Here is a 26648-nt window from a genome sequence, read left to right as displayed (position 1 = left end):
GAGTGACAGCTGGACATCAGTCACCAGCACCCTGGTGTGCAAAGGCTCCAGCAGACCTGCCCCCACCCGGGAGCAGAGGTGGGTCTTTAATATCACCAGCCTGTTTATCCTCTCCATTAAAACAGGAGCTCTTTCCTTGGCACGGGAGCAACGTGATCCCTTTGGGAGGCCTGGGAGCTGCAGCTCTGGGTGAGGCAGGAATCCATTTCAAGCCTCTGGAATGACCCTTATCCATCAGAGCTGAGCTCTCCCTGCTCCAGGCTCTGGGATGTTTGTGAATGGTCTGCAGTGAGACTTGTCTGGGACACAGGGGAGCCCCTGATCCCATTTTTCTGGTTTTACAGGAGCAGGGGGGTGGCTGCCCCAGGAAGGGGCACCAGGGGTGCAAGAGCTCAGCTTGACAGGGGCTGGGGGAGGCTGGAGGTGCTGCCAGCAGAGATGAAGGGAAGAAAACATTCCCTAGGATCCAGAGGCAGCTGCACTGAGTTTCTGCAGCCTTGAAATCCTCTGAAAACCGAGGGCAGGATGGGAGGGGAAGAAAGGATGAGACCTGGAAGGGGATGGGAAGAGAGAGAATTGTCAAGCTGTTTATGAAGCCAGTGTGCTTTCTTTAGAGAAAATCTGCAGGATCAAGCACAGCCAGTGGAAAATTTATCACAACACACGTTTCCATATGTGCTTGGTGTTTCCAAGCCCCAGCTGCAGTGCTCCCTTCCCTCCCCACAACATCCAAGGCCTCCATTGCACTACAAATAGCACTGACACAACTGCTTTCTCTATCAAATTGTTGCACCAGGTGATTTTTCCATCCCCCTGGGACTGCAACCCTGAAAGAAAGCTTTCTGGAAAAACTCCAGGTGCAAAGAAAAGGTGCAAAGATGTAGTAATATGATTTTGGAATATTGCCCAAGTTCAGTTAAACTACATCTTTGCACCTTTTTCTTTGCACCTAAAGTGCAGCTCTGATGGCAAGTTGCCTTAATGACACCATTTCTTCAGGTTTTTCACTTTTCCTTCCCATTGTGTTGTGGATTTCTCTACTCTCTCACCATTATGTGCTATCCTTTTATGAAACACCTCTATCTTTCTCACTTTCAATTACATAAGGGTCCAGAGGTTTGAACTGTGGGGGGTGGGTTGTGCTTTCTGAAAGAATGAGAGAATGACAACATGGCAGTTTCAATGTAAAACCAGGAACTTCAACAATTTATCTCAAAGCAAGCTTTTAGTTTAGGTACTCTGAGAAATTGGTTTATCTCAATCCCAGAGGTTTAGCAATCTCTCATGGGTAGATATTTCCCATTAATTGAAAAATAAATCACTGGCTAGAAATGCTGTGTGTATGTCCAGCAGCATCAGAGCAAATACCTGCAGCATCCTTCCTCCTGCCAAGCACATTGCAGAGAGACAGGGCTTCATTTTATGCTCAGGTGATTGTTCCAACAGGCAGGAATGTTGTCCCCTCTCACTGTGGCTCTCCATTCAGGGTCATCCCTGCCACTTGTCCCCTCATGCACCATCTGGCCTCAAAAGCAGGTGCCTGTGAAGGGGAAAATCATTCACCTGAGAGGGCAGAGCCAGGAGGAAGGTGCTGCGGGGTGGGGAGCAAAACTGTCCCGTGCTGAAGCCCTGCTGGGGAGTTTACAGAGTCCTTGTGAACCCTGAAAATAGTTATAGAGCCCTTTTGTGTCAATTCTAGCGCCTTCTGCCCTGAAATCCTGAAAGAAAGGAGCATAAAATTCACTGTGAAAAAAGGAGGAGTGATTCACAAAGTACAAGACCCCCCCAGGGAAGTGCACTGCGTGACCCCCCAGCAGTGCTGGCGGGGTGTGCTGGGCTCCTGCACTTCCTACAGAGGCATTTTCCTTCTGGGGAGGTGGGGAGGTTCCCCTTGGGAGGCTCAGGCAAGCTCAGAGAAAATTAATGGTGAAAAGCACTCTCTTTTCCCTGCTGGAATGCTTCATAGTCAACCAAGAGAGCCCATTAAGCAACTGCTGTGACCTAAAATAACCTGACTAGCACTGAAACTATGAACGGGCTGTATGCTTTTTTTTTCCTCTTCTTTTTACCTTTCCTTCCTTTTAAAACAAAGCTTCCTTCTCTGGGAGAGCTTTTTCAGCCTGCCCAGGAAAATGGTGTGCTGGCAGTTCGTTTTTCCAGCTGCCCCCTAATCCCACCTCTTTGCTGTTCCGAATAAAAGAAACACCCCCCCCCCCCAAAAAAAAAAAAACCCTAAGCCCAACCAAGCAAACCACGCTGGATGGGCTGGCAAAAGATGTTGGGTGTCAAAGTCTGAAGGTATTTACCCCAAATTACTTAATGCAAGGAATCAGGGAGAGACTTACTGCCCACCTGCATCCCCCCAGCTGCCTGGGAAAGTGGGAAAGCTGATTGCACAAAGCTCCTCTGGATTTTTTTTTTTGTCCCAAAGGGCAGCCCAGGGTTGTTTTGTTTGTTTTTCAACTGCATAATTTGGTAAAATAATACCTCACCTTGTTTATAACTCCTAACTCTTCCTAGCTATGGTACCATTTCTGTGGAGCTCACCTGGTTAAAAAACCAATTGACCAAAAGATAAAACTTTTAATCAGTCAAAATGTCTGTGGTTCTGAATAGGAAAAGCAAGTTCCACCCTGAAAACAAGGAGAGGGTAAAAACAGCACTGAGTTTAACGCAATTGCATTAATCAGACAATTTAAATGAAACAGTAATGGAATAAAGGATAAAAGAGTTCTTAGAAAAGGCAGGAGTGAGGGAGTTGCTAACTCATTTGAGACAAAAAGGGAGCGTTAATTGCTATCTGTGAGTCATTAAAGGGTTAGCTGAGGTTGGGGTATGAGGAAAAGTATAACGTGAAAAGCAGTGAGTCTCTCTAAGGAGCTCTGACTTCTAGTAGGCAGAAGACAGGGAAGAATTTTAGCTCTTAAATTCCTCTTTTGAAGTAAAGTCTCCTGTCACCCTTGGGACTCAGATGGAGTCACAGTTTTGTGCAAGATGTGCTCGCGTTGACACCATGATGTTCTGGTGCTTCAGGGCTTTTCTTTTGAGACCTCATGCTGATGCCAACTGTTGTTTTCACTTATATGAATATTTTCCAAGCAGGCATTTGGTGCAGTGGGGGAAGAAGTCGTGTGTCCACCATGTGCCCAGGTGGCCAAGAAGGCCAGTGGCACCTGGCCTGTGTCAAAAATAGTGTGGGCAGCAGGACCAGGGCAGAGATTGCCCCTCTGGGCACTGGTGAGGCCTCACCTCGAGTGCTGTGTCCAGTCCTGGCCTCCTCAGGGCAAGAGAGACGTTGAGGGGCTGGAGTGTGTCCAGGGAAGAGAACGGAGCTGGGGAAGGGTCTGGAGCACCAGGAATGGCTGAGAGAGCTGGGGGGGGCTCAGCCTGGAGAAAAGGAGGCTCAGGGGGGACCTTCTTGCTCTCTACAAGCACCTGGAAGGAGTTTCTAGCCAGGTGGGGGTTGGCCTCTTCTCCCAGGCAACCTGTGACAGGACAAGAGGAAATGTCCAAAAATCTGCACCAGAGGAGGTTCAGGTTGGATGTCAGGAAAAATTTCTCCACTGGATAGGTTGTCAAGCATTGGAAGGGGCTGCCCAGGGAGGTGGTGGAGTCCCCACCCCTGGAGGTGTCCAAGGAAGGACTGGACATGACACTCAGTGCTCTGGGCTGGGGGACAAGGTGGGCATCGGGCACAGCTTGGACTCAATGATCTGGGAGGTCTTTTCCAACCTGAATGGTTCTGTGATTCTAAGTATACCACATGCCAGGATGCAGGCATACAGGATCCATGGATTTTGGTGGTTCTCTTTACAGGGAAATGTTTACAGTGGTGCTGGTAGAGACACACCAGCACGTTTTCCGTCATCCTGCAGGGACTTGTCTGTCCCCAGCTGCACTGATCTGAGATTCACCTCCAAAGCCCGACTGAATGGGAGGACAGTCACTTCCTTAAAGCTCCTGTTACATGTTTATCCAGGTCTGCTGCTCCAGTGCTGTTTGGAAGATTAAAAGCCAACAAACCCCCCCCAGCCAAGGGGGCCGTGCACATGTTTACAGTCGCACATCCCGAAGAGCCGGCTGGATGCGGGGCACGGAGCCAGGAACCCCGCGGGGCTGAGCCTCCCCGAGTGAAGCAGCAGCCCTGGTTCCACTCTGATTTCAACCAGCAGGAGCCTTGCAATGAATTTCTTTGAATATGGGCCCCCCAAAGGCGTCTTCACTTCACAAGGAGGATGGATATTGCCAGGCATGTTGAATACAGATGAGGACGGAGTGTCATTAAGTCAAGGACGTTGGCACTTTCCAGATCGTCACTCAAATGTAGATGTGGGGAGATACTGGAATATTCCCCCTCTCAGCAGTCAGCAGGAGTTTAAAATGGGAATATTTCCTCCCTATATCTCGCTGAAGGCAGGTTTTGGTGGGGAGCCACAGGACCAACCACCCCAGTGCTTGAGGGCAGCCAAGAGCCACGGGAGCAAATGGATCAAGCCTCGATTTTGCCCAAAAGCTTTTCACCTTTTTACAGAGGACAAAAACAAAGCTTGGAATATGGAATATAAAATTGGCCTGAGACTCAAAAGTCCTGAATGCTACTGAGAAAATCAATTTTTATTTGTACACGCAGTGCGGATGCCCCATCCAGCTCAGGCTGAGCACAGCAGAAAGAGTTTTGAGGGAATCAAAAAGAACTGAAATCTTCTTTAAAAGTTTCATTTTCTGTGGAGTTTTTCAGTGGGAAATATTTAAAGGGATTTCTTCCTGCATGATTAAATCGGGTTCTTATCAACAACATTTTTCTTTATGGAAAACAAAACCACACAACAAACCAAAGCAAATGAATGGCTTAATATTTTTTTCATGTAATCATCACAGAATCATTCAGGTTGGAAAAGACCTCCAGGATCATCGAGTCCAGCCTTTGACCAACCACCACCACACCAACTAAACCATAGGACTAATACACTGGGTTTTTTATTGTGTTTGAATAATTTTATTTTTTTTTATGGAGGTAGAAGGTTGGGGGTTTGTTTGTTAGTTTCTTGTTGGTTTTGTTTGGTTGGTTTTTATGATGTATTTATTTTTTTTCTAATTGTTAACACAGTTTATGACCATATTGGTCAAATAGACAGACGAGATGGGAAGTGGTTCCTTATCTGAGTGACATCTTAGCATTCCTTTGTACGTCCAGAAGAAGTACATACCTCCAGGATGTCTTCATTTGGCTTCTTCTGTTAGAATTCCCGAACTTTGGCACTTGGACTTGACAGAGCTAAGGATGCAAATGTAGCTTGATTCTTTTCAAGCACTCTGCTAACTTACTGCCCTTACAACAGCACAATTCCTTTAATGATAGTAGTGAAACAATTATACATTGCTGCACTTCTCTGTTTTCCAACAACTCGAACTGCTCCTGGGGCAGGACTGTTTGCAGTAGCAGTGCCCACACCGTCACCCACTGGGGAAATCACGGGACATTCCCATCCTGCCCGAGCATTCCAAGCCCTGCTGCTTCCACACCCCAGCTGATACTCCCAGCCAGCATGTCTGGACTAATTTGGGGTGCTCTTCTCCCTGTTCTCCTGGTCAGGGCATGCCAAGGTGGCCAGGACACACACAGGGAGGCACTTCCCGACACTGTTGTGTTAAACCCACCGACTGTGCTGTTCAATCTTTTATGCTTTGTATAAAACAAGCAATATCACTTCCCCTGGAATCAAAAGATGCAACAAAGTAATAGGAGCTGACAGCTCCCACGTAACAAGACTTTTTTCCTCTGAAGAAAGACATGTTGATCTTAGACCTGGAATAACTTTTTCATCCCGTTTTTCCTATTATGGGAAAAGCTGAGGGTTTTTTCCCCCCCAGTCTTTATGTAAGCAACTCATTTCTGTAAGAGCTGCTCCCAAATGGACTCAAGATCCATTCATAAGGAGTAAGTAAAGTAACATCAGCACATTTCTTCTGATCCAACAAATATTGAAGCCCAACAAAAGCCTCTTGGTGTCAGATGAATCACATGCTGAGACTCCTGGTGGGTTTGGTTCAAGGCACTCAGGACTTGCCCCCATTCTCTGCCCCATGGCAGCAAAAAAGTTGGTGGGTAAGTGAATCCCAATTTTTTTCCAAAGGTATGACCCCTGCTTCCCTTTTCTGCCCAAAGGCACATGAAGATGTTCAGAGTATGGCACTGACATGGTTATTACACTTAGGAAAAGCAAGCCCAGCTAAAGGCAATGGAATCAGACATCACAAATAAAGGCAGAAGACCCTTTTATTTCGCATAGACAAAATGCAAAGAGTGTCTCATTAAATTAATATCAAAAAAAAACCCCAAATCAATCTCCTCACTCCACTGACGTCACTCATCCTAATTAACAACAAAAAAAAAGAACAATCAAGGACCCATTTTCTAATTTAAAAAAAAAAAGTGCAAACATGACAAAAGACTTTTTGTATTTCCAAATCAATGTTCCTGTTGAATTCACAAATAGGGTGATTTTTTTTTGTGATTTTTTTCCCTTTTAAATCTTGTCTGATGGAACTTCCAGTTAAAATGTTTTAGTTAAGTCTCCATGCACTTCGTAGAAAATCAGTAAAAACACAAACGCTTGTGAAGATCAGAAAACTGGACTCTTTTACCCAAAAATTCAGATGTCCAGTCGGATGAAGCTCACACTCAGACAGAAAAAAAGCAAGAGAGTCTTTGCACTGTCTGTCGTTCATATTATTATTTTTTTTTTGTCAAATATTTTGGCAATCTTCTTCTTTAATTATAAATATTGGAATTCAATAAAAAAAAGGTAGCTTTCATTGGATTTGTTTGTTTGTTTGTTTGTTTTTCCAGTGTAAATATTTACAGCCACTGTCCAGCCATGCTCTTTGTGTTATACCAGGGTGTAAGATTTTGCGTAGGGATTGTTTCCTTTCAAGTGGCCCCGGGAGTCCAGCAGGGATTCTTGGGAGCTGCTCATTTTTGCTGCCTGTCCCAGCTCAGCTCCTTCTCGCTGAGGTAACGTTGCCACAGCACCAGGTTGCCATGACTGAACATCCCTCGTGGAGGATGATGTCTCCATGGGGATCGGCTCCAGGACGGTGGGGCGCTTCAAGGTCCGGCTTTTCTGGGGCTCCAAGCAGGCTTGGCCCAAACCCAGGTCTCTGCTCGTGCCCTGCACGCCACGGTTCAATAAAAAGTCCATCCTAAGGTAGGGTGGCAAATGCATGAGATCACCTGGGGAGGCAAAAGGGGAAAATTAAGTCTTTATTTATAAACATACGTCGTGTTATCGCTCGTTTGGCCAGGGGAGCCAACCAAAGTGGAGGGTCTGTGATCAGCATTTATAATGGACACGTTGATTTTCAGCCATTCATTATGCTAGGATCATCCAGAATCATGCATCAACACACTCCTTTTGGGCACATCCATAAGAATTCACGATTAATATTTGTTTCCATGATAGAATGATGACAACGAGGAGTGTGACGCGATTTATGGGCACTCAAGGCAGGAAGAAGATAAAACTGAAAAGACCAGGAGGTTTTTTTCTCAAAATCCTAAAACAAAAGGTCTTGATTTTCGTTTTTGTGAAGGCTCAGTACATTTCCATTTCCCATCTTCCATTTCTTATTTTCCATTTTAAATGGGAACCTTCACAGTTCCAATTAATGGCCCCCAATCTTGGGTGGAATGACTAAAATGTTTAAAATGGATGCAAGAGTGTTAAGGCCATAGTCTTAAAGGGGTTGCTGAATAACACAGAAACATTCCTGTCCTGAATATACCCACATTTAACTGCCAACCATCATCACTGGGTTTAAATCACTAATGATTTTTTACCACTGTGACCATCAATGTGCTGCTGTTTTCGTGGCAGCAAAATGCACTGGGGCACCCGAGTCTCTGCATCAGCCTTTCTTTCTGTTCTGTATTGTCAAGAAAAGCTCTTATTTGTTACTTTCCCCTGATTCCTGGGCCTGTTAGGTATTCATAATGTTCCTTCAAGGAAATGAGAGGTAATCAGGCACGTAATGACATTCCCTTCTAAAAATATGTGATGGTATAACCTCACGTATGTATGAAAAAAAACAAACAAACAGTTAAAGGAGCATTCAAGAAGAGTATTCTCTCTTCTTTGCAGACATCTGCAGGTGTGTAGCTCCTTTTTTTTTATGGCAGACATCAAACCCACAGTCTCATCTACAGATGGGATGCATCCTGAATGTTTAAAGTCAGAGACTCTTGGCACCTGAGCCTACATGAGCTATTTACAGCAGCAGAAATTAAGGCTGACCTGTGCCAGTGGCATAAACAATAGAGCAGGAAAGTATTTCTTCATAATAAAACAATGCATAACAGTTGCATTTTTCCTAACCCAGATAAAAGCTGTCTGATGACCTAAAATAAAACAGGCCCTTTGCTTTCTCACATAAGTCAAGGCACTGCAAGTCTTACCTAAAAGACCAACAGCATCTGCTCCATCCATAATTTCAGGTCACAGGCAGAGAATTGCTGAGAAGTTACATTTGGACAGAATCCCTGTTTATTCCTATAGAAATCCCCAAGCACTGTCTGACACCATATGCTTTATTCTGGCTCCATCTCCAACACAGACACATGGCACACATTTTTTTACCCTCGTGGAGTAAGATGTGAGTATCTCAAGATAAGGCTGACATGCACCTTGGCAACATCTAGGTAGGGCTGGAGAGAGAGGGGAGGTTCATACATATAATCCCACTGATTGCCACTTGAAAAATGAATTGTGTTAACTTTAATTGGGTTTATTTACCTTATTCTCCTACATTACCTTTCATGCTGGACACATTGTGCATATGAGACTCATTTCAGCTGCTGGGGTAAAGTACAGCAGGATGTGGACACATGGCCTGGCAGGTGCAGAGAGGCACCAAATCACTCCAGTTCTTTGCAGGCATTGAACTGAGCTGCCTGTGGGTACATTTGTGCTGCCCAACACCTTCCCTGTCCCCTTGGAAATCAGAAACCCATCCCCTGGTCACCCCCGCTGCACCTCAGTTCCTTGCTTCTGCATTCCCTTTTAGCCCAAGTCCTTCCAAAGTGCAGTTTGCTCCGAAGACCATTCCCTGTGGACTGCAGGGAGGAGACAGCCTGGATGGGAAATGCTCATATCACTTGCTTCCTGGGGCTGTATCTTGGGCAGCATCCCGGTATCCTAAATAAGGAGCCCCGTTCCTCCCCACCCCTTCCCAGTGGGGGAGAGAGGCAGGAGTGTAGGAGTGAGTGATGCTGCCCCATGGACCTGTCTCTGCCCACTGACAAGGTTGTTGAGGGCCTTGGTTTGGCTGCCTCAGGGGTGGGTTTTCACTGGCAGGTCCCAGAGAAGGTGGGCAGCACCTGACACAGCAACAGCAGTGTGAAAACTTTGTGACTAATTATAATGCCAAAGTAATACCTTCCCCATTGTCAGGGATGCTTAGACACTGCTGGGGTCAGAAGGGGGATTTCTCTAGCAATCCCATGCCAAATAGGGGTCCCTCAGCCCAAGAAGAAGAGGACTAATTTCTAGGTTGAATCTGGTCCTGGAGGCAGGATGGGAGAGCTGGGAGTGTTCTTGTGGAGAAGAGAAGGCTCTGGGAAAACCTTAGAATCTGTTCCAATGCCTCAAGGGGGCTACAAGAGAGCTGGAGAGGGACTTTTCACAAGAACATGGAGTGACAGGATAAGGAGTAATGGGTTTAAACTGAAGGAGGGTAGTGTTAGATTAGATTTGAGGAAGAAATTCTTCCCTGTGAGGGTGGGGAGGCCCTGGAACAGGTTGCCCAGAGAAGCTGTGGCTGCCCCTGGATCCCTGGAAGTGTCCAAGGCCAGGTTGGACAGGGCTTGGAGCAACCTGGTCTAGTGAAAGGTGTCTCTGCCCATGGCAGGGGTTGGAACTGGATGATCTTTAACCTCCCTTCCAACCCAAACCATTCCATGATTCTATTTCCCACAACAATCAGTCTTTTCCCAAAGCTGTCTGTCGCCCCAACGCCGTTTTTGACGAGTTGCTGCCAGGCAGCACAACACCCACTGCCTTGTTAACACCTGCCAGGTCCTTTCACACCCATTCCCTCTTCCTACTGCATGCTCTGCTTTCCCTTTGACTCTCTGGGAAGGAGCTGGAGCGGAGCAGCAGCCGGAGCACGGCTCATTGGCAGTTCCCTGTGGATACCTTGGAGAGCTGCTCCCGTGTCTTACACATTTCCACTTCTTCTGAGCGATGGGTTTGAGTGGACTATAAAATATGAGCGTTGAACCTTGCAGAGATGGAGGTTCGTTTTCAAGCTGCTGTCTAGACATTTCTCATGTGTATTTAGGAGCTTCAGGCTATGTAAAAAAGACCCTTTTTTTCCCCCCCCTCCTTAAATCTACATAAGAAAGCACAGTCAATAATCTGTGTAAACAATACGCAGTCATTTCACTGTAATTTTCTAAATGTCTGGGGGCAAAGTTCCAACAGGATTGCAGTAATGAGAAGCCACAGAGTGTAACTTGCTCTCCAAAGCTGGGTGCTCAAAGCACATGGCTTACACAGAGCCCTCATTATTTGATGTGATGTACACATTTTCCCATCATAAAAAGTGCCACTGCTCCTTCTTATCCTGCGAGAAGCGTCTTTCCCTGCAACTGCTCGTAAAACAAAGCACATTATTAAAATCAGTGGCAAAGAAAAATTTGGAGAATGGAACTTTTTCTTCTCTGCTCGGATTGAAACGGCCTCACAGGATAAAAAAAAAAAAAAAAGTCTTTGATTTATAAGAACTAATGGGTTTCTGACTTGAAAACACAGTCTTTGAAATATAACCGCAGGGGTTCACTTTTGCCTTTCCTACATCAATTTTGAAGGTACTTTTGAGCAGAATAAAAGCTTCTTGCTGTATCTGTGGAGCTGCTTGGAAAGGCCTTGGTTCCTATCCTCTGGACACAACAGTGGAGACATTTTTTTTGTTTTGTTTCTTGCTATTCATCTGAATGGTGTTTTTTTTAAGGGAAAGCATATGAAGTTTCAGGATGGTTCATTGCCTTTGATGCTCTAATTACCTCTTTTCAGCTGTGTGTGTGCCTTATTAGTAATGAAAGCAAACCTTTCAAGTGCATGAGCACTGCAAACGAGCATGTTTAATAATTCATGCATTTTGGCTTAATTAGTACAAAAGACATTCTAAAACTATAGTATTCTAGTGCATATTTTAAAAAATGGGGTTTGGACTAGATGATCTCCAGAGGTCCCTTCCAACCCCAACCTTACTGTGATTCTGAGATTTATAAAAAGGGAAATTTGCTCTATTAGAACCCCGAGTCTGCAGAGAAATGATAAACATCCAGTCAAATCTGAATGCAGCAATTTAAGCCAGAGCTACCTCAGTCTGTTTTTTTCTGAGTGCCAACCCTCTAATGAATTATTTAGTACAGAACATTTAAGAAAATGTTGGCTCAAATAAATATTTGTAAACAAATGCTAAAAATAACTTACTCTGATATTTACAATAAGCAACATATTCTACCAAAACCAGAGTATTTTCTGAGTTAATGCAGCACTGGGCAATAAATACCTCCCTTTATTTCAGTACAACTAAGCTAATATAAAACAAGTTTTGCAAAAAACCAAGACATTTTTAGCCTTATTCTAGAGGTCAACTTCAGGTATGGGCAAGGTTGGGATGAATTTGACAGGCTACATGGAGGGAAAAATATCACTGCTCAACTTTTCTTGGATTTTCTTCAAGATATCTGTCTTGTCTGCAGAACTAAAACTCCTTTCTCCCAAAAGATTTACCTCATTCCTCTTTGAAATGCCAGAGAGCTTGTATGGGTTTTTTTCTTTCATCTGCTTCAGAAAAAAAATCTAAGGATTTGTGCTATTTTCAATACACAGATCATCACAGACTGCAAAAAAGAGGCTCTTACCAAGTTTTTACATGATAGATCTGTGCATTTTCTCATGAATCATAACCTCCACTAAAGCAAAAGCAATTTGTCTTCACAACACTCCAGCACAGCACTGATGGTTTTCAAGTTTTGGTTGCCATGTGAAGGAAATTCCGTGCTATTTGAAGCATTATTTTTGAGAATTTTGTAAAGTAGGGCTGGTGACTCTGACAGGATATTCTATTTAACAAAGGTAGGAACGAGACGAGTTGAGCAGGGCTTTCACACATCTTACTTCAATAGGTGAGTGGGCAAAAAAAAAGCTCTTAGAGACCTCCCTGGAATGATCCCATGGGATCAGAAATCATGCCAGAGTTGAATCCATACAGCTCTGTTGGCACAGGTGAGGTGCTGATGTAGTTTTGCGGGTTTGGGACCTGAGCATGACCTTGAGCAGTGCTGGGGGTGTTCAAGTGCTGGTGAAGCTGGAATGCCACTATGTTGGGAATCTCTTGGCTTGCCCTGACTTTGGAAGGGGAAGCATTGGTGGGATATTGTGTTTTCCTTTGAAAGGAAGCAAAGGAAACAGAGCTGCTGACAAATAGCTTTAAGTCCTGGTTTATGCGGATTAAAAAATTATGTGGGTTTTTCCAGCTCACTCGCACAGTAACTGAATCAGTGAAGCCTTTGCTGCTGCTCACAGGCTGTTCTTCAGGACAAAGGCTGCCTATAAGAAAAACTTGCATTAGAAACAAGGAAAGAGAGGAGGGTTTGCAAGGCCAAGGTGAGAGGTTTGACAAAAAAAAAAGAGCATAAGTGATGTTCAGAGGTGTTTGTCCCATCAAAACCTGACACACCATTAAAAGTGAGCAGGCAAAGCTTTCTTAGACAGCAGCAGCTTGATCTGCAGCCAGACTGATAGCAGCACAATAACATTCCTTACAATTGCTGCTGTCAGTGTTTGAAACCTGCTGGTGCTCCCTCTCTGTCCATCTCCTGCCCGTGTATCCTGCACTGATCCCGCAGAGCATTCCGCACTGCGCCGCAACCATTCCCACACCAACAGGCTGGGATTCAGCCCTGCAGGCTCCCAGTAGGCTGCAACACCAGGTATAAATACTCTTAATGAGCAATAAAGCCGATTATCTGGTTACTCTGATCCTGTGTCCTGCTCAGCCAAGCAGGGAGGGGTAAAGAGGATCAGTCCTGCACCTCCTTGCTCAGCTGATATCGGGAGCTGTTCAATGTGGGACTGCCTCCCCAATGCTTTTTGTTTGCTAATTATTATTTTCTGGCAAATGTTGCTGTAAAATGCCACAAGTGAACAGCAAAAAAGGATGCTTTCAATGACAGGGCTCCACTCTCTAGAGGCAATATTGATCAGTAATGGAAATGGAGGGGAAATTTTCCACAGGGAAATTACTGACGGGGCAAACAAATGGGAACCTGAGCTCGCAGTCAACAGGAGCACACCATTATTAGCACATTCAGGAGCTCACAGACTCCTTATGAGCCCACTTTTTCAAGACAAAAAGTGGATTTTACAATTCTCTGAGGTGATCCAGAATAAATGGCAAAAGGCCTGAGCACTCCCTTAAATTACAGTCTTAGGAGCAGCAGAAGGGAAAAGGAAGGAGGGAGAGGGCAGGGCAGAGCTTTCTCATTAGTGAAAAAGCTGCTGCTAGAGCAGGCACAGGGTCTTCCCTTCCCCAGAGTAGCTTCAACCTCTGCTCAGCTGCCCAAGAAAAAGGATTGAAGTGCTCAGCATTTGGGGGACACTTTTAAACTGACTGAATGGATGCTGTTGGACGAGGCCAACGGGGTGTCTGGATTCATTCCAGCTGCCAACCTCCCCTTCAGGGCTCTGTTACACCATCACATCTCCTGGGCTTCTCACTGTGTTTCTGCAGACAGCAAAACACCCCATCTTTATGCTGTTTGTATTTGTGATCATCTAAATAGAAAATAGGTGAAAAGTGTTAGAAAAATAGCCAAGTTTCCCATTTCTAGATGGAGAAAACAGAATTCCCCAGCATCCCTGCAGGGCTTTATAACTGGCATTTTTCTCTGTGAAAACTGCACCTCCACAGATAATTTGGAGATCTATAACACCTAGTTAAATGTTGCACATTGCAGTCTGCTAAAAGTGGCATTTTCATGCAAATATTCAAAATACCAGCTGTGTTTCACAGAAAAAAAATAAAACCAACAGTTGCTGTTGACTGCAATCCTTGGAGTTATCTCTTAAGAAACACCAGGATATCAGTAAAACTGTAGTTCCGGAGCCAAATTTGCTACTGCTATAAATCAGTGGCTATATTGATTTCAGCAAGACTGTAAATTGATTTATACTTACTGGAGATTAGGTTTAAGTGACTGAAAATGAGGATTCCAACTAATGTGGACTTTTTTTAAAGGCGATTCATTTTGTCATTTAGAGTTAAACCTTCCGATTCCAAGAAAAAGCCTTTTGATCAAAGTGTCTTAAAGCAAAAGCAAGACTGCTGTAGTTTAACTGAGGACATACAGCTGAACTACATCAACATAACAGTCTGTGCACCTGTCTGACTGCATGGCAGGAGACTTGATTATCACTTTGTTGCCTATTCCTGAAAGGTTCAATGAAAACAGGAACTGAAGTTTTGGTTTGTATTTCTCTCAGCAGCACTTTGGTCTTTAATTTAGTTCTGCACTTTCAGAAGATCTGTCGGATGCTTTTGGAAGTAACTTCAAGGAGAAGTGACGTATTTTTAAAGGCCTCTCTGCCACTGAGCTGAGTAAGGAAAGAAAAAATTGATTAATCCCAGGGGTCAGATAGATTTAGACCCTATGGATCTGCCACGTGGATGCTTGGCCTCACACGGCTGGGGCACCTGCAGAACTGATGCCCTCCTGTTTCGATTTAATGTGATGCCTAAGTTATAAAAACACGTAAAAGGGGCCTCACTCTGTGAATCAATACACGCTCCAGAGCTAAAGTCAGCAAATTTGTCAATAAATAATGAAATGATGATAGAAAAGTGAAGCCCGGGAGCGCTGCTTTTCCGCCTCGGCCTTGTCACGCAAGCGGCCTCATGCATTTTTAAGGATGCTCTGAGGCAGCACTCTCCTGCCTGCTGGCTGGGAAAACTTGGAAAACCGTGCTGGAGCCCTGGCTCAGGTGACCCTGGTTAGCAAAGCTGGAGTTTTAAAACTCATTTGCTACTCCTGGATGCAGCGAACAGAAACCGTTCAATTATACGGCACTTCAGCCGAGGGTTAAATCGATCGCGGCTCCATGGAAACGGGCATCCCTCACGGGCTTATTCCCAGGATTAATTCCAGTTAAGAGACTGGATTTCAGTGGAGAGGATGGAGAGGTGAGGAGTTTGAAGCATATTTATGAAATCAGAACTCTGTTGACCTCAACAGGCTCTGGCCATACCCATGAATTCACGGATGAACCTGGCCACGCCAAGGAAACAGATAAGCCAAACACTCTCCTAACAGACACAGGGAGGTCAGGCTACAACAAGGAAACCAATATCAGCACTGCCCTGCTGCTCTGCTGAATTCATGGATGAATTGGTGCCACTGGGACTCCACATGTCCATCAGTTTGAGTCACCTGAGTGATGCTGATGAGGTGCATCATGGCATTTTTGTTAATTAGTCCACCAGGACCAGAAGTTCTCACATTTAAATTAAGGATGCTGACACAAAAAGGTGAACAATACTGAAACACTGCTGTGCTTTAAAGGCCAGCCTATAAAGAAGCTCTTTCATGGATGGCAAAGACCATCACTACAGTCAGATGAAGAATGTACTGTTAAAACAAAAGTTGGTTTCTCTAGTGATATGATTTCCTACTTTAATTTCAAAAAATAGCACCAGCATGACCTTTCATGCAGGTAAGATTTGCTTTACGTTTTCAGATGTCACAGTCTCAGTCCTCCTGTAGATCTCAGATTACGTTCAGGTCCTCTTGTCACAGGGGAAATGAGCAGAGCCTGAAGCCACTTAAATCAGGAAGGGCTGTAAATGACTACAAGGACCTTAAAGCAAGGCTAGATCAGTTCTTGTCTGCAGGAAACAACTGCTGCTGGTTACCTTGGGCTGTCTGAAAGCCCCCACAGAAATCACACACACTGTGTCTCAAACACTGTGAAGGTGAAATTATTTGACATTTTCAAAATTAAAATGGCACGAGCAGGCAAAATCTAGTTTTTTATAGAATTGAGACTCTTAACTGAACTTCTCTAAGAATCTGGTGCTAATTGAAGCGGACGCAGCATCTTTGGTTCGAATTGGAACATTTGCTGGTGGTTTTAGAAATTTAACAGTGAAGTTATGACTGTAAGAACACGAAAGTAGCTGAAAAATACTGATAAATGTAATCCTTGCTTTAGGCATAAAACTCTCCACTAACTACAGTTCAGTCAAATGCCTCCAGAGCTACAGAAAACAAGGGCAGTCTACTTTAATAGCTGTAGCTTATATATATATATATATATATATATAAGGACCACAAAGTAAATAATCAGCTTTAACAAAACTAAATTAAATTCAGATTTTAAAAAACTATCACTTTTAAGAGGAAAGATTTTGTTGGTAATCAAAATATAGGAATGGGCGTTCTTGAAAGGGGGCTTCCCTTAACATGCAGCTTTTAGTCTATCACAAAGCAAAAAAAACCCAACCTTCCACTATCCCAGGTTGCTCCAAGCCCTGTCCAACCTGGCCTTGAACACTTCCAGGGGTGAAGAACCCACAACTTCTCTGGGCAACCTGTTCCAGTGCCATCAATGACTTGAATTTAGCTTGCAGACATCTTGTATACTACCTAAATTGGAACTTCCATATTACAATAGCTTTGTATATATAACCAAAAAACCTGTTTAAACTCAAGATTCACATTGATATAGTTTTTCTTTCTGACCCAATAATATTTTAGCTTTTGGTCTGAACCTTTTTAAGCTCATTTTTCTTGCACTGGCAAGGTTAAAAAGACTTGCAGTGTGAACCTTCCCACCTGTAAACACACCAGAATAAAAATGCAAGCCAATGATTTCAAGTGTGTAGTCATGTCAAATTAAATGGAGAATTAAATGGTTTTCATCCCTGCAGAATGTTCAGCTTTCCTCAGCTGAAGGAGAAAAAGCTCCTGATACTCCACAGAAATAAAACCTGAGACAAGATAAAGGCAATTTCCTCTCATCACTGATGTGCCATTTCTATGATAAGCAGCAAATGGCACAGTCTGTCTCTTTGTGACATGTTCCTAGTTTTCCAACAGTGCAGTAGAAAATAAAAAAAAAGGTGTTCCAGGCACAGGATAATTTAATATGGAAACATTAGAGGTGCTCATCCAGAGGAGTAAATTCAGAATATGTCACATAAACATTAAGTAAGTATACATAGAATTTAACATGCACATTAAGAGTGTTTACTGCAGTTAAAAATGTAGGCAAGAAGGTGGGTTTTTTTCCACTTACAACTGTTCTGCCTGTCTTGCTGTTTTTTCCACCTGCCTATTTTGATTTGCCTCCTTAAGTACTTCTCAAAACTGGACCTTGGTCTCCCATTGTGGAGTCAGGATGGTGATTTCTTTGTTCCATATACATGATATATAAAGTGGGTGTATACACATACACTTTTATTATATTTGTATATTTTCTATTATAGATATATATAACAGAAAAAATATTCTATTTTATTTGAAATCAGTGCAAGTGTAAAACTGAAAAAGAAAACAATCTATACCTTAGCCTTTACATACTTTACTGCAGGATTTCTGAACAAAAAACAGGTCAAACATTGATTGCTCCGTATTGAAGAAACTCAGTTTTGGATCTGGAAACTGTGGAACTGTGCAACTACACTTTCAGTCAATGCAGGATAATATAACAGGCATGGGAAAAGGAGGCTAAAGGTGAGCTGTGAAGAGTCCCAGCCCTTGCTGAATCCCCAGTGACCGAATTTGTACCAGATTCAGTTACAGCCTCAGCTCGTGGAGCTCTGCCAGCAGCTTTCCAATAGAAAGTAAGTCTCCAAATACACTCCAATCACACTTGCCTGCATCAGAAGAGGGAAATCACTCCTTCACCCCTGAACTCATAGGTCAGTGGAAAAGAGTTCACATCTCAGGTTACAGGGCCGACATTGGAAAAACACTGTGCTTTCTATTACTGCGTGGCTCTTATTCCTCTTTTTGTGCTAAGCAGCTTATTTTTATCTGTAGTGACCGGAATGCTGGAAAAGAAGATTTGTTTCATGACTTGGGTGTTTAAAAACAACATTTAGGCACTGCAGGTGATATCCAGGCTGTAATTTAAGGGACCCTTGTAAATCATTATTTAATGAAGTGCTTGCATTCTGTAGATTAATACCTGTCTACACATCAAGACTTTGCTGTACAAGTCAACAGGATTAGTCAAAGCAGTGAGAAACTTGTAAATTGGGTCAAGAATCCTAATTTAAGGCATCTGAAATACTGAAAGAACTTGATCTTTCAGCAAAGCTGGAGAGGTTAAATCTTTTTTTCTAGTCAACGTGCAGTGGGCTGAGGGCTCGACTCAAGCTTCTTGACTCAGGTGTCCAGTTGTTAAATCCCAAAGTGTCCACGCTTGGATACTGAGAGCTTGGCTCAGAGTAGGCCTGGCCTGGCCTTGGGCTGCTGTTCAAAGGTGATGTCTGCTGGACAAATCTCCTCTGGGACACTGGGAACAAGGAGAAGGGCTGGCAGACAGAGAGGATGGAGCTCTGCCCTCCCTCACCAACCAACACTGCAAGGGCAGGAGGAGGGAAGTGCTTCCAGAGGAGCAGGGGCTCAGCAAAGGGCTGCTCCTGCCTTGCACAGGTTTAAGAACCCAGGAAAGCACTCAGGTTCCCTATGGAGCAGTGGGGTGTTCCTTCCATCTTCATGGCTGTGAAATCAGTCCCTAGAAAATCCTTTCTTTCAGAGCCTGCCTCTCTATAACCTGCCTTTTCTCCTCACTCACGACCAGGTTTCTTTCCAATCTGGTTCCTTTCATCAGCTGAGAGTTTATAGAGGGAGTTCTGAGATAGAAAACCTCGTGATTTAAATGGATTTTAAAATCCCCTCATCTGATATATCCAGTGAGTGATGTCTTTTCTCCAGGACTGCATCTGAGATGTTTTACTCCCTCAGGGTTTGTATGTTATGATTTCCAAGCAGACAAGGATGGACAAAATGAGCTTGCACTTGCTTTGTGACATCAGACAACTTTCTGCCTGGTCCAACTCAAGCTAATGCCTTATATCATATATTTGAAGAGGTTTTTTTTACTGCTGATTAGCATAAGAGAAAAACATAACTGGGGGTTTGGGTTTTGCAGTACCCCTGTGGAAGGGAGGTTTCTGCAAATGGCAAGAGACCTGATGAAAATTTTCTAGATATTTCCTGTTCAAGCACTGGTCAGATATTATTTCTTCCAAGCATGAACTCCACTGCCAGATGATGCAATCAGAGGTCTGCCCACAAAAAAATACATAAATAGCACTTGGGAAGCACAGAAATATCAAAATATTTCCCAGTTAATAGCTGTTCTTTTCTCAAGCACAATAATTTAAGAGGAAAGAGAAGGAAAAAACCCAACAGGCTTCTTGGCTGAGGCTATTACTGAGATTTAAAATGATAATAATGGGAATCTATTTTTAATAAAGTGCTACTGCAATGTTTATTGCAGTTAAGAATAATTGTTGTGATAACTCAATTTGTGGTTATTATTTTTAAAACAGAAAAAAAGAAACATTACTGTAAAACTCTTTGAACCTCCACAATTATCTTCCCTTTTTTTACTTTACAGACTCTTTGATGGCACAGTGGGAGGTAGGAAGAGAGTGCATTTCTTTCCAATTTCTGTCCCTCTTTGGAGGATGAAGGACTGACTCATTTGTCAACTTCTCAGATAAACCCTGGGTAACAATTGTTGAAATTTATGAATATTTATGTGAAAACTGCCTCAGTTTTGCTCTGGAAGGACCTACTATACTGTTGAGATGATTGCTCCATATTCCTATTCCTCGAGGAGCTGATCTTTCTAACCAGACTTCTAGTTAATGACAACAGTGGGGAGGAGAAGAGTCCTCCCAGTCCCAAACTTCTGGGAGTTTTGATGCTGAGATAGATGCAATAATAACATACTGCCATCATTTTTATACCATGAAGAATATTCACACTGCACAGAGGTTGAGAAGACCCACTTTTCTAAAGGATGTGATTTATCCCACGGGTTTAAAATACTGCTGTGCTGTATTGTTATTTATTACTTATTTATTTACTGCTTCAGTCTTCTCCCTTAAGATGCCTCCTGGGACACATGACTATTCATAGAATCACAGAATGGTTTGGGTTGGAAGGGACTTAAAGATCATCCAGTTCCAACCCCCTGCCGTGGGCAGGGACACCTTCCACTAGCCCAGGTTGCTCCAAGCCCTGTCCAGCCTGACCTTGGACACTTCCATGGATGGGGCAGCCACAGCTTCTCTGGGCAACCTGTTCTAATCTCATCTTTTCCCAAAAATCTACTTTTAGAGTTGCAAAGATCAGAACGCAAGGACATGCCTTTCAAAACAGTGAATGTAGGAATTAATTAAAAATATCTTACTTCCATGTTCCATTTTCTGTAGCCATGACTTCTGAAAATTTTAAGAAAAGTGCAACTTCTGAAGTATATTTTATTGAAGACTGTTTAATAAAATTTTCTGTATACACTTGAAAGCTTTGGCCTGGTGTCAGGACAATGATCCAGAAAACATTTGTAGGTGTTTGTACAGTCAACCAGAAGTAGCCTCATGTCTAGGAGAGCTGGTTGATATTCAAGGATCACCTCCTCCGAGCTCAATGAGCACAAAAATTCCCAGAGCCCTGCACGGATGAACAAGGATCTCCTGGCAAAACTCAGGCACAAAGCGGGAGCACCCAAGAGGGTGAAAACAGGCACAGATAATCCAGAGGGAACACAAAGATACTGTCCAAACATGCAGAAATGTGGTTAAGAAAGTCAAGGCCGAACTGAAGTTAAATCTGGCCAGGGAAGTCAAAGACAACAGGAAAGTGTTCTGTAAGGATATATATTGTCATTGTGAGTGACAGTCGGAAGGCCAGGGAAAATGTGGAAGTGTTTGGAGTGAGGAAGACCTACCCTTGGTGTACAAGGATCATGTCAAGGAGTATTTAAGCAAACTGGATCCATGTAAATCCATGGACCTTGATGGAATGCACATACAAGTGCTGAGGGAACTGGCAGATATCTTTGTGAGGCCACTCTCAATAACCTTTGATTGATTATGGTGGTTGGGGGAAGTGCCTGAAGACTGGAAGAAATCAAATGTCAGTCCTGCCTTCAAGAAGGACAAGAAAGAGGATGCAGGAACCAACAAGCCACTCAGCCTTACCTCCATCCCTGGGAAAGGGATGGAGCAGTTAATCCTGGAAACCATTTTTAGGCACATGAAGAGCAAAAGTCAGCACGGATTCAGCAAGGGGAAGTCATGCTTGACCAACCTGATAACCTTATACAGTGAAATGATTGGCTTGGGAGATGAGTGGAAATCAGTAAATATTGTCTCCTGTGGCTTCAGAAAGGCTTTTGGCACTGTCTCCTGTAAGATCCTCATGGAGAAGCTGATGAATTACGGGACAGAGGAGCAGATAATCAGGTGGATTGAAAACTGGGAGGCGTGGCTGACACACCAGAGGGTCATGGTGACATCCAGAGGGACCTGGAAACGCTGGAGAAAGGGGCCAAAACAAACCTCACAGAGATCAAAAAGGGGAAGGGCACAGTCCTGCACGTGTGAAGGAACAACCCCAGTACATGCTGAGGGCCACCCAGCTGGGAAGAAGCTTTGCAGACCCTGGGGGTCCTGGTGGACATCAAGTTGAACATGAAGTGTTTGATCAGGAGACTTGACTACACAGGTACCACAGAATCCTGTGGGAGGCTCAGGAAAACCAAGGGAACAATCAGTGACATGAGATGGGGTGCCCTCAGAAACCCACAGGAAGATCTTCTGAAGCCAAGACTCAGGTGATCCAATATTTTGCTTGCTCATACCAAACACTTATGGGCAGGAAAAAGCTAAGAATTAATGCTCAGTCAGTTATGCTAGACAAAGTCTTCACCAGTAGATTCCATCCTTACTTTTCTTGTGTACAAGTTGCAGCTTTGCCGTGGGGTAAATTAGTTTCCAAATGTCCCATTTATCAACATAACTTTTTCTAACAGTCTTCCTGAAAGTGTCTTGCTGGGAGATAATTTGGAAAAACAAACATTACTTATTGCAAACTCTTGAACCTTTACTGCAACCACAAGTTGCAACAGGAAGAGTTTGAAAAGCAAGGTCAGAAATTAGGAAGGAAGAGGAAGAAGTTATTGGAAGCGACACTGTCCAAGAAGGATTGAGTTGGCTGAGAAGAAAAGCAAAGCACCATGAAAACAGGTGAAAGTTATCTTGGAAGAAAATACTTACTTCAAGGAAGAATAAAGGTGTGCTGAAGCAGTTTTATCTCAAATGTTCTCATCTACTCAATCTAAATACATTAGGCTTTTTATTTCTTCTGCATATTCTCAAATGCAGAAATACTTTGATTGATTGTATTTGAATAACTAATTACCCCTGGAGAATTTTTGAAGTGGTGGGTGAAAGAAGGAAGATGCCCAGTAAGTCTTTCCTCACTGATTTGAACACTAAAAATATTGTTTTGTCTGCTACTCTTGAAAATTCTTTCAGTCCATGTGTTTTGTTTGAAGCCCTTCCTAAAGTGACCTTTAATAATGTATTAGTCAATATTTATGGGCCAACATTCAAGCTGCTCCACTGGAACACTCAATTTTTTTTTCAAGGTAATGAACCTAATTATTAATTTTATAATATATTTCAATTCCTTACTGCAAAGGAAAGCTAAAGGTAATCAAGACAAGTAGGTAAAAAAAATAAAGCCATTAAAACTAACAGAGATAAATATGACAAGTCTGTAAATCACTAGAGGAGCTCTAAGGATGTTCCAAACCTGGAAGTTTTTAACTCAAGCACAGGGACCAAGTTTTGGTGTTATCTGCCCTCAAGAAAATCAACTTTATATGGAATATATTAGAATACTTCCAAATACTAAATATGCATAAATGATGTATTTGGAACATGAAAAGAAGAGATATTTGTTAAAGAAATGATAAAAAATATTTGTTGACTGACTGCAAGGGAAGAGCTGCAATTTTGACTTAGCTGTGAATGCAGATGCTTCCCTTTAGCAGAGCAGGAATAAATATTTATCTTCCTTCTTTTGAGCTAGAAATGAAAAGTATTTTTATCTTTATCTATTTCTACAGCTCCTGGGTTTGTGGTTCTACTCTGTGACTACACAGAAATCAGCAATTTCTCTCACTATTTTATTTCCTACTTATTTTCCCTCTTATCTATCTGTGTGACACACTAATTTCCTGCCCTGAGTATTATAACTTTCTACCTTCTGCTTGGTCTCTTTCTTCCCACATTTTTCTTTGAGCTTTCTCTTGGCAAAATCCTTTATGCTTTCTTTTCAGTGTCAGGTCCTGCTTTTGAATGACTTTCCTGATACCACTGTCCACCTTCCATTCCTCTGCATTCACTGCTTTTCCATTTATGGTGAATAATTAGAAAAAGACCACACATAGCTCAGTCATTACTCTTTTTTACAGACACGACCACTACTGATTACTTCCTGTGTATATAACTAACCCCATCCACACTGGCAAATGTATAAAATAAAATAAAAGGAAATAAAATACAAAATAAAATTTAAAAAATTAAGTCAAGTAAAATAAAATAAACCAAATCATTTTTTCAGAAAGCACACAAACATAATTATGCCTTTCCCCCATTTGAATCCTCCTCCACAGTGTCACTTTATGTATCCTGTAACAAAGACTGATAAATCTTCTGAGAAGATTTTATGAAGTGTTTGATCTCAGATTATCACAAATAGTCTCCCTATGCTGTTGGGCACTGGGGGATCCCTTGAAACAGCATTTTTTGTGCAAGGGAAATTTGATTGAGCCTAATAGATGGATGACCCTCAGGCACCTTCAGTCAGTGAGAAGTTGGAGTGGGTTTAAATTTGTCTGAAGGTAGAAAGCTCCGTATTCCTTGAGCTATTAATTTTCTCCATTTTTTACTCCCCCCCTTTTAGATATCCCTTGTTTGATATTAGGTGATGTCAAAGAGAGAGTGTAACAGCTCCAGAACATCACCAAAGGGTTATTACGTGTGTGACAAGCTACAAAGCAGAAGGGATGGTACAACTTCTACAATCTGTCTTTATGAACTGCTATGACAGTGAACTTTGCTCTCCAGCACGAAGCACTGCAGGGAGACACGTTTTATCAGTGGGTGGTTTGAGCTGGAGACGGGCAGATGGACCCACATATGGTCTTATTTATCCCAGAAGGGTCAACTGCCTGATGGCTGCAAGTGTAGAGGAGTGGATTTGATGGCTCAGACAGCTTCTTTCTGTCCCTAAATTTCCCTGTTTTCTGTAGATGGGAGAACATGCTCAAATGTTATATTAACTGGGACGAAACCAGTTATCTCTGTAAGTATGGCCAGTCTTTGCAAATGAAGATTTTGGGAAAGGTCTTCTACCTTTCCAGCCTGCGCAATGGATTTTTTTAGGTGAGACACAGCTTGCGCTGAACTGAGCCCACCCTTTAATCCTAAGGTTCATCTGCCGGGGCCAAGCAAGCTTGGACAATGGCAGTGAGGTCCTCAGGACGTAGGTTTGTTTAGAGTGACCTTCTCTTAGATGGATGGCCTCACAGGGCTGACGAGCTCCATCTGCCCGGGGGAGTATCTGTAAGTAGTTACAGGATATATTGTGGACTTTCTTTCCCGTTGAGAAAGGAAAGCCTCCCGTTGAGACAGACCCTCTCCTGCTGCCCAGCCTGAGGCAAAACTCTCCCCCCAAGGGCCCAAACATCGCATCCCGAGCCTCACCTGGCCGATGTGCCTTTGGAACCGCCATGTTCATCACCCTCCCTCCATCCTGAGGTTTGGGGGGGGACGCTGTGAACCTGCAGATCCCCGACTCCGACGGCGTGCTGGAGGTGAGGCTGTCGGTGTAGTCGTTAGTCCCTGCCGTGAGCTGCTCCGAGGAGGTGTCTGATATGAAGCACTCGGTGATGGTGAACTTGGCGTGTCTCAGCTGCTCTTCCATCTTGGCGTGCTCGTACGCCCTCGCCAGCTCTTCGTACGTTGAGGAGGCACTTTCTGTGGAGACCATGCTGCTCCTCGCTCGATCTGAAGCGTCGGGGAGGACAAACAGTGAGAGAAAGGAAACAAGCTGCACAATCCTTCCTGGGAGAAAAGCTCTGAGTGTGGTGGTGCCTCAGAACAAAACACAGAATTATCAGGGCGACTTAAAGGAATCTCCTTCACTATAAATGCCTGCACAAGTGTTGGTTTAGTCACTCATTTGACGGTTACACATAATCTCATTCTGTGAGCAGCATCATGTGGTTTAACATTAAATTCGTGTTTTAGAAGAAACAACCTTTAGCAAATTAAAAACGTTACTTTTTTCTTTTTTTTTTTTTACAAAAAAATCATTTCTCTGAAACCTAAACGCCTTAAAAATGTTTCAACCCCACAACCCAGATTTAGCAAAATAAGGAACATTTTCCTTACATTAACTTTTTAATGCATCTCAGAAGTGTATTGATGAGGTGATGTCTAGATGAGAAAGGACAGATTTTTTTTGCCCTGTTTCCATTGTACATCTATCTATCTGTATTTTTTTTAAGAAAGTCCTGAGAACAAAGGTCAAATATAAAGGCAGTATATCTCAGATATTGTCTCCCTAGACACCAGGTAAAACACTAACTCATTTCATTGGGAACAAAGGTCTTAAGAAAGCAATATTTGGTAAGTACAGCCTGCAGTCACTCAATGCCTTTTTTTCAATGCTGCCGAAGCTAATGGGGGATTCATATTTGACACACAGGTTATTATGACCTACAAGCTGTTCTTTTCTCCAGATGAGGTTCTGAGAATATCAATATCTCTTCAACAACACCATTATTGAAGATGTAAATGGCTACTGATACTTTAAAAAGCATTCTGGAAGAGCAGGGCTCGTTTCTGCAGGGACAAATCACTGGGCTGTTGCTCCCATTGCTCTTCTACTCCAGTGGGCTGGAAGAGCAGAGGACTTCTAGAAGTTCCTTGGGCAGAAGTCGTGTTTCATCACAAGATCTGTGCAATTTCAGACATTGTTGGTGATGTTCAATAAACAGGCACAATGTAATAGCTAATTCATAAAAATGGGCCTCCTGTAGCAGCCAGAGGCAAGTGTGTCGTTATTGCAAATCTTTATCTTTTTTATTGCGTGCCTGCATCAGTTTTCATCGTGCACAAAGAACAACACTCCTGCCACTTGTAAATAAGGCCATACATTATTTAAAATGACAAGTACTTCTACAATATGCTGTAACTTGCTTAAGATTTTGAGCTGACCAGAACTTAACAGGGCTTTTTCTTCTTTTTTTTTTTTTTTTTTCCTTTCCACCCACAGGAAACATCATTCCGTTTTTCACATTTGATTTGTAAATCAGACCACAGTGACGTCTTTCCAAATTTCTGGTCAGCTGGAAACTCCCAGAAGGCAGCAGTTGCCCAGTGCCACAGAGCAGTGTCTGTAAATATGATGGTCATGCAAAAATCATAAAATGTTTGGTCCGTGAAGCTCAGGACCTGTGGCTTGAACACCAAGGACCAATTCC

The 26648-nt window shown here is 43.1% G+C and overlaps 1 protein-coding gene across 1 annotated transcript in view; it reads right to left on the bottom strand.

Annotated features, from left to right (window-relative positions):
* Positions 1 to 6259: 6259 nt before the first annotated feature.
* The window catches only part of DSCAM (DS cell adhesion molecule), a 442671-nt gene continuing 422282 nt past the window's right edge, over positions 6260 to 26648 (bottom strand). The window contains exons 32-33 of the mRNA XM_027689234.1: positions 24865 to 25167; positions 6260 to 7234 (exon numbers count right to left, since the gene is read on the bottom strand). Of these exons, the coding sequence (XP_027545035.1) occupies positions 6891 to 7234; positions 24865 to 25167 (647 nt within the window). The 3' untranslated portion in view covers positions 6260 to 6890. The remainder of the gene's footprint in view (positions 7235 to 24864; positions 25168 to 26648) is intronic.

The sequence above is a fragment of the Neopelma chrysocephalum genome, unplaced genomic scaffold (assembly GCF_003984885.1).
Source record: "Neopelma chrysocephalum unplaced genomic scaffold, ASM398488v2 Primary Assembly neopelma1_76, whole genome shotgun sequence".
Classification (NCBI taxonomy): Eukaryota; Metazoa; Chordata; class Aves; order Passeriformes; family Pipridae; genus Neopelma; species Neopelma chrysocephalum.
This window is presented reverse-complemented; position numbering and strand designations above follow the sequence as displayed.